The sequence below is a fragment of the Choloepus didactylus genome, chromosome 2 (genome assembly GCF_015220235.1).
Source record: "Choloepus didactylus isolate mChoDid1 chromosome 2, mChoDid1.pri, whole genome shotgun sequence".
Classification (NCBI taxonomy): Eukaryota; Metazoa; Chordata; class Mammalia; order Pilosa; family Megalonychidae; genus Choloepus; species Choloepus didactylus.
In genome coordinates, this window is record NC_051308.1 from 78,550,927 (window position 1) to 78,559,264 (window position 8,338).

The 8,338-nt window shown below is 43.5% G+C and overlaps 1 protein-coding gene across 1 annotated transcript; it reads left to right on the forward strand.

Moving 5' to 3' along the window:
• Nucleotides 1-6: 6 nt before the first annotated feature.
• On the forward strand, nt 7-7,765 carry LOC119516376 (extracellular tyrosine-protein kinase PKDCC-like). Its single transcript, XM_037812722.1, has 2 exons — nt 7-1,104; nt 7,447-7,765. Exon 1 carries the CDS (start codon nt 250-252, stop codon nt 760-762), a length of 513 nt encoding a protein of 170 aa, XP_037668650.1. The 5' UTR covers nt 7-249; the 3' UTR covers nt 763-1,104; nt 7,447-7,765.
• Nucleotides 7,766-8,338: the final 573 nt, after the last annotated feature.

Sequence of the window (8,338 nt, forward strand, 5' to 3'; positions counted from 1 at the left end):
GTCACTCACTCGAGGGGCGGGGGCAGACAGACACTCCCCCACAGCCGGTCCCTCCCTGCGCCCGGCTCCCGCGCGCGTCCCGCTCCCCACCCCCGGGGAGGGGCCTGTGCAGGCCGCCGGGGCGCTGCGCACCGAGGAGGAAGGGACTGGACGAGCGGCGGGCTCGAGGGTTGCCTGGACTGCAGGGAGGGAACGAGGGTGAGGGCGTGTGTGTATGTGTGTCTGCGCACCCCGCCCCGGCGGGCTAGCATGAGGAGAGACCCGAGCGGGAAGGCAGCTTCTTGTCCGGCCTTCCCGGGTCTGTCACCTGGGCGGTGGCGTGGGAGCGGCAGGGCGCGCCGCCGCGTGAGACAGAGACTCAAGAGGCCAGGCGGAGGACCAGGACCAGCCCCTGGGCTCTGTGCGGGGCTGCGCCTGCCAGGAGGGAAACGACGGAGAGGGCCGGGCATCCTCGGCCCACCGCGCAGCCCCTCCCCTCTCTGGCCCGGCTGGAAGAGCAGAGCAGCTGAACCGCCCGGGCCCCGCCAACAAACAGCCTCCGCCCTGCTCGGGAGCGGCTGCGCCTGCAAGATGAATGAAACATTCGCCACTCTCAGCACAAGGGGAAAAGAGACCTTGCGCCCTGGGTCCTCAATTCCCCTCTCTCCAGCCTCCTGGGACCAAAGGGCCGAGGCCACGCCTCTTGGGCGCATCCTGGATGGTTGGGGGTCCAGGAATGTCGCCCTCCACCACTTTATATCTCCAGTTCTTTGTGGACTCTGAAAAGAGGTCAAGCAATTTCCCACCCTGTATGAGAGATTATTTTCCTCTTCTTCCTGGTTATACTGGATGTTTCATAGACATTCCGAACTGATCTTTGTACACTGACAGCGTTTGGATGGCTTTTGTGCGGCTTCCCCTCGCTTCGCTGCTCCTTCATTGCTCAGACACGCGAGGAACGTCAGAAACCCAGACTGAGGATACCCAAGAAAACAATAGAGGCAAAAGTCCTTTCCCGGGCCTGGGAATTACAGACAAACAAAATCATTTCCCACTTTCGTCCAAGATGAAGCTGGAAAATGAACACATCAGAGCTGTGACCGTGTTGAGATACTTCATTGAAAAGTAAATTCATAATTTGGTTTAAAGAAATGATTTACTAATTACCCATTACTGGCTAGGAAGTCAGCCTTTTAAAAAAAAAAAAAGGTTTCTCAGTGCTCTCCCTCTTTTTACTTAAAAGAACGATATCACATTGTTCGTGATATTCACTTTTATTTCATTAAAACATTATCCATATTCTAGTTCATTTTTCTTTTTGGACACGGAAGTCTCTTTGTAGTCGAGCCTTGAAGAGAAGTGGTTTAGAAGGGAGGGTAGGCAAATAGGGATTGCAATCAGGTGCTGCCAGCAATCTGTTACCTCAGGCAACTTGATTTCTTTTAGCCTTTCTTTCCTCGGCTGTAAAACAGGATCGATGGTAGTAGTTCCAACCTCATAAACCTCATAGGCTTGTTGTGAGGGTAAGAGGAAATGAAATAAGATAGCAACACATGTAAAATACTTAGCATGGTGCCTGCACATGGTAAATATGAGCTATTATTTGAAAAACATTTTTAACCCAAAATTTGGTAGGGTTTTTTTTTTTCTCTCTTTATATTCATCCTTAAGGTCAGGGGAGACAGCTGCTAGAGTCATCCAAATGTAGTCAACCCTTCTTTCAAGTTTTTAGGCCATGTCTGAACGCTCTTCTATGGTAAAATTTTGTGAGTATATCTATATAAAAGGAGACTTGAGAACAAGCAGCTTCATCCTCTGTCCTTCTTTTACGTATGTAGACCACCCTGAATAGACCAAGCTCTCTACACATGCTGACTTGCATTCTATACCTTTAGGGCCAAGAACAGTCCTTGGTATTGTAGGTTTCTTGAGGGCAAGAACTATGTAGATCTGATTTGACTTGGTATCCTCAGAACTAACAGAAGGCCACAGAGCAAGCACTACATACATGTGTAGTTGAAAAACATCCATACTATGCACTTTAAAAGCTAGTTTTTCATTATTAAAAGCGATACATGTGGATCTTTGGAAAACTCAGCAAGGTACGAGGAAAATAAAAATCATAGTTTCACCACCCAGAGAGAAGCACTTACAATAAGTGATTCAAGTATTTCCATTTTCTCTTCATTCATTTCATCATTATTCAACCAGCAAACATTTATTAAATGCCAAGTTACAGGCCAGCCAGTTTACCAAGGCTGAGAACAGTCTGCATGTTGGCAGTCAGTGTCGTTTGTTTCTCAGTAGAAACTATTCCTTAGAAGTGATATTTTATATAGTGGTGAGGTTCTCAAGATAGCCCACAAACGCCCATGAAAATAGTCCCACAACTAAACAACAGTGTAGTTAGGAAGAAATCCAGGTTTTGTAAGGCTTGAAGCTCTTGCAATTTGGGGAGCTGCCATCAGAAAGAAAATAATAAAATTACAAAATCCTCTTAGAAGGGCTCATGTAAGTGAAGGACCTTGACTGAAACTTAAGCCCAGTTTACTTCTCAGTAACCCCTCTTTGGTGTTGGTATTTCTCTAAGTACTTAACTGCTTTGATAAACATTATTTCAATGTAAAAATTCATTCCTCATTTCACCTGGATTCCTGCCACACTCTCCTTCCATTTCCCCACTAAATCTAGAAGCAGTGGGAGTGGGAAGCTACGACCACCATCACCTACCCACTTACCTCCCTCCCTTCCCACTCCCCTCCCCCTCCATTTCTCCCTCCCCTCCCCCTCTTCTTTCCCCTCTTCTCCTCCCCCTCCTCTTTCTCACATACACACTTATACACACACACAATTTCTTGTACCTGGTCATATCAGGGGCAGTGGGACTGTTGGAACTTCTGCAGCGCCAGCAGAAGAGACGGTGGAATAGAATTTGGGGGGGCAGGCAAGATGGGCACGGAGACTGAGGGGCTGGAGAGGCTCCTAAGGAAGGTGAGTGCCACACTAACCATGAAGCAGGAGTTGCCGACAAATCTATTTGGTTGGCACAAACTAAACCTACCAGACATTTTTAGCATGAAATAATTTCTCTGGCTCATCATAATTATTAAGATGACTATAAGCATACTTACATAAAAAGAATGGAAAAGAAGATTTTTTTTTCCGGGTCTCAAGTAATAAATCCACCAACTCTTTGCCCTTCTGCCCCACCAGAATTTCTGAATTCTGTATATGCACTCCACCTATAATTTGCAAAAAGTGGGTATTCTTTTTGCTCAGAAAAGTTAAGTTTTAATCTTAAGGGCACCACACCATTACCGTAATAAATTATCTTTTATTCCCCAACTTTAGCTCAGAAATACTTGGCTCTATCAGACCATTCAACATGTTAAGTCTGAATGTTTTGTTCCTTATTTTTCTTTTAAGTGTAGGTTCTCTTTTCCATTGACTATAAAAAGAAAACCAAGGAAAATGGAGTTTAATTGAAAAAAATAATAATAGAAGCAATATACCCCCTTTAATGTATCTTCTCATATAAATCTAAATGAATTAAATTTAATGTGGCTTATTTTTCAAAAGTTTTCCAATCAGGTTAATTTTTACGAATAATCAAGTATAAAGTAGTTTTGACAGGATTACTTACAAAGAAGTGAACCTAAGGAAAGCGCTACTCTGAAATGCACTTTCTTCGCAGTTGCTCCATGCAGTAATACCTAACACTGATTAAGTGTCTCCTGTGTGTCAAATATAAGATTATGTAATTCATAATCTGTATGAACTAATTCATTTCATCTTCTCAATGATGTAATCAGAGAGACTTTAATGTTACCATCATTCCCATGCAGATGCAGAAACAAGGCACAGAGAGATAAAGTAATTAGTGTAAAACAAGGTGGTAGAACTAAGATTCATTCTCACTAGTCAGATGCCAGAGCCCACATCCTTAACTATTAGGAAATATCTTCTGTTCAATATCCTCCAGTTTCTGCCTCAATTTTACTCATTCTTCAAGGCCAGGCTCAAACCGTAATTCACTTAAAGGCTGGTCTGAGCAACCTCAGCCTCCTGATCTCCTGAACTTTTGGAGCACCCATAGTCTTCCTCACTTGCTGGATTTATACAGCCATACCTTGTTGGGGATCCTTCCATATCTCTCAGGTTAGCTCCACCATCAAAATCAGTAGCTGGAGTCCCAATACTCAATAGTGTCTGTGTGCACACACGTGTGTATGTGTGCCTGTGTGCAGGCATATGCACACACCTCCAACAGGGAAAATACCTAATAAGCAGTTGTGGATTGAGGGTTGTTTATGTATTTTGTTAATAATAGTTAATTCTGGTGACACCACATAGCTCCTTAGGAATCCTTCCCTACTAAATCAGAGCAGATCATTTAAGTCAGTGCTAACAACTTGCTGACGGTTCTAATTGGTCTCAGTGAGGTGTGAATTACTCTCAGTAGCCTGCCTTTCTAGGTCTGAAAATTAAGGTTCTTTCTTATATCTATCTGCTTCTTCGTTGGGTTTCTCTTTACCTTACGTATTTTCTTTTTATCTCATTGTTAAAACTTAGAAGATGAAAACATAGAATGCTATCACATGAAGCAGGAATGAAAAGAATCGATAACCAAGTAGTGAGACCATCACAGGAAGAAGAATGAAGCAGAGGGAGAACTCCAGACACCCCTCAGGTAGAAGCTAGTCTCTCAGGTTGTCTGCATCCTCCCTTTTACATTTCTTCGACTTTGCTTTGCCCAGAGATTAGAATTTAGCTTTCTGGTGTGGGGCTCTATTTCCCCAGATCACATAACAGCTCCACCACTGTGTGTATAATAGAAGAATCCCCAGAAGCTCAAGTCATCCAGTTCTTACTGAGGTCTGCATAGAGTAATGTCCTGCTCCTAGCTTGTATGTGCTACTAGTGTGGCTATTTCATGTGTTAGCCTCCTGTCTCCAATGATGGGAAGCTCTGTGAGAACAGGAGGCTTTGCTATTTCTACAGGGCCCAAGCGGGAGAGCATGGGGTCAATACATCCTGCGGGGTTGATGGATCAATCAGATAAGGTGCTATGTGGGCTCCTGTTAGTGGTGATGGAAAACAAATATCAACATCCAGTAACTAGCAACTTGTGATGTAGCCAGAGGAATGTGGATAAAGAGGGAGAGAGAAAGAAATACAGAAACAGGAAAAAACATTATTTTCATCTGTCTCAACTTTTCCTGTTTGAAAACATTCTGTCCTTCCCCTACTCCCTTTCAGAAAGTGAAAGAATATTGAGAAATAAACACAAGGAGTAAAGTTGCACCTCCATTCACCATAGTTAAGCAATAACCCACTGAATATATAGATATTGAGAATTAGAAATAAAGGCCTGGCTCCTTGCACATTTACAGAGCAGATATGGATGTTTTGTCAGCTAATAAGTCAGCACTAATGATGATATATTTTTCAAAAGCTGTACTGTTTCTTTTTTTTTTTTATTAAATTCAGTTTTATTGAAATACATTCACACACCATACAATCATCCATGATATACAATCCACTGTCCACAGTATGATAACATAGTTATGCGTTCATCACCACAATCTATCTCTGAACATTTTCCTTACATCAGAAAGAACCAGAACAAGAATAAAAAATAAAAGTGAAAAAAGAACACCCAAATCATCCCCCCATCCCACCCCATTTGTCCTTTAGTTTTTATCCCCATTCCTCCACTCATCCATACATTAGATAAAGGGGGTGTGATCCACAAGGTCTTCACAATCACACTGTGACCCCTTGTAATCTACATTATTATATAATTGTCTTCAGGAGTCCAGACTGCTGGGTTGGAGTTTGGTAGTTTCAGGTATTTACTTCTAGTTATTCCAATACATTAAAGCCTAAGAGGTGTTATCTATATAGTGCATAAGAATGTCCACCAGAGTGACCTCTCGACTCCATTTGGAATCTCTCAGCCACTGAATCTATTTTGTCTCATTTTGCATCCCCCTTTTGGTCAAGAAGATATTCTCAGTCCCATGATGCCGGGTCCACATTCATCCCCGGGAGTCATACTCTGCATTGCCAGGGAGATTTACACCCCTGGGAGTCGGGTCCCACGTAGGGGGGAGGGCAGCGAATTCACCTGTCGAGATGGCTCAGTTAGAGAGAGAGAGGGCCACATCTGAGCAACAAAGAGGTACTCAGGGGGAGACTCGTAGGCACCATTACATACAACTTTAGACTCTCCTTTGTGGTAATGAGAAAAGCTGTACTGTTTCTGATGTGATGGACTGATTTCAAATACAGTCATTAAGAATTAAATTGTTTTAAGAAGTAATGGAAAAGATTGCCTCCATAGAGATGTAAACAAACTACTGTATTCAGATGCTGTCCTAAATGGGGGAAGGGAAGGAAATGGGAAATTCCAGAACAGGAGTTTCTAACAGTTTTTGGGTATTTCTATATATCAGGCAGTTTTCTAAACTCTTTGGTCTGTTTTAACTGATTTAAGCCTCCCAACAATGCCATGAAGGCACTGTTTTTATTTTCTCCATTGTACAGATGCAGAATCTGAGGAACAGCGAGGTTAAGTAATTAGGCCAAGGCCAAGGCTACACAGCTAAATGAGGAGCTGGGATTTGATCCTAGTCTGCGTGCTTAACTACCATACCAATGCTAACTACCAACCTTTGTGACTCTGGAGGATAGGAATAGAAAACAGCTTTATCTCTGGAATCTGCTGAGTGGTAGATATTCTGGGCACACTTTCCTTCTTCTCAGTTCCCCAGTGTGGTCTTTCTCACCTGTGAGGGGCCAGGAGGAGGAAAAGATTAGCTCTGTCAGAGCATGACCCCTCCTTGCTAAGCAGATGCTTCTCCTGGCCAGCGGACTACTAACCCAGGTAGGAGATTACAGAGCAAAGGTGGCTGGAAGCTTAGAATAAGGTAGCATTTCCATGTTTCAACGCTGGGTTAGAATCAGTCCTTGGTCCAAATTAGTCTGCCAATGAAGAACAATGTTGTCTTATTCAAAACAATGGAAGGTAAGCATTGGAACAAATGTTTTAAACACTTTGAACATTTAACATTTGAAATGGTGGTTTTGTTAGTTTCCTCCTTTCCTCCTTGTTTAGTTTTGCAAACTCCAGTCCAGGCCTTCAGTTCCTCTCTTCTGGTCTCACAACTGTTTCCTTAATTTCAGGCTCTGTGGCTGCTCATCATCCTTTTGGTTGCTAGAGTCCTTTCTCTAAAGCATAGTCGAATGTTCTGGCCCAAAGTTTGGCCTCCAGTCTTCAGTGAATCTGGAATGAAGTCTGGGTTTCTGTGTCACATGCATAGAACCTTCCACAAGTTGGCCTCTGCCTCCTTTTTCAGACTGGTCATCTCCCATTCCAAATCCCAACTCCATGGATAGTCCAACTGGTTCCCATCTATATTCTGTTGTATACTCCTGGGCCCTTACACATGTCTTTCTCTCTAGGAGGACTACTCCATCCCTAACACATTTCAAGAACTTTCCTCTCATCCAATCCTGCTCCTTTTCTGCCACTCACTAGCTCTTGCAAGCCATCGTGACCTCTCTGAGCCTTGGCTTCTTCAACAGCAACAAGGGATCATAATATTTAGATACTGAGAATTAGAAATAAAGGCATAGATCTTTGCACATTTACAGAGCAGATAAGGATGCTTTGTCAATGGCTATTTGTGCTGGTTTGAATGTATTATGTCCCCCAGAAAAAGCCATATTCTTTGATGCAGTCTTATGGGGCAGACATTTTGGTGCTGATTAGATTTGCATGGAAATGCACTCCACCCAACTGTAGGTGATAACTGATGAGATATTTCCATGAAGGCGTGGCCCCACCCATTTTGGGGGGGACTTGATCAGTGGAGCCATATAAATGAGCTGACGGGCAGAGGGAACTCAGTGCAGCTGTGAGTGATGTTTTGAAGAGGAGCTACAGCCAAGAGGGACACTTTGAAGAAAGCACAGGAGCTGCAGATGAGAGACAGTTTGAAGATGGCTGTTGAAAGCAGACTCTTGCTCCAGAGAAGCTGAGAGGACAAATATCCCAAGTGCAACTAAGAGTGACATTTTTGAGGAACTGCAGCCTGGAGAGGAACGTCCTGGGAGAAAGCCATTTTGAAACCAGAACTTGGAGCAGATGCCAGCCATGTGCCTTCCCAGCTAACGGAGGTTTTCCAGACACCATTGGCCATCCTTCAGTGAAGGTATCTGATTGCTGATGACATTTTGGACACTTTATGGCCTTAAGACTGTAACTGTGTAACCAAATAAACCCCCTTTTATAAAAGTCAGTCCATCTCTGGTGTTTTGCATTCCAGCAGCAATAGCAAACTAGAACACGATT

What these genes read in the sequence shown, in the direction of transcription:
- LOC119516376 (XM_037812722.1), top strand. Translation starts at nt 250, where the DNA reads ATGAGGAGAGACCCGAGCGGGAAGGCAGCTTCTTGTCCGGCCTTCCCG.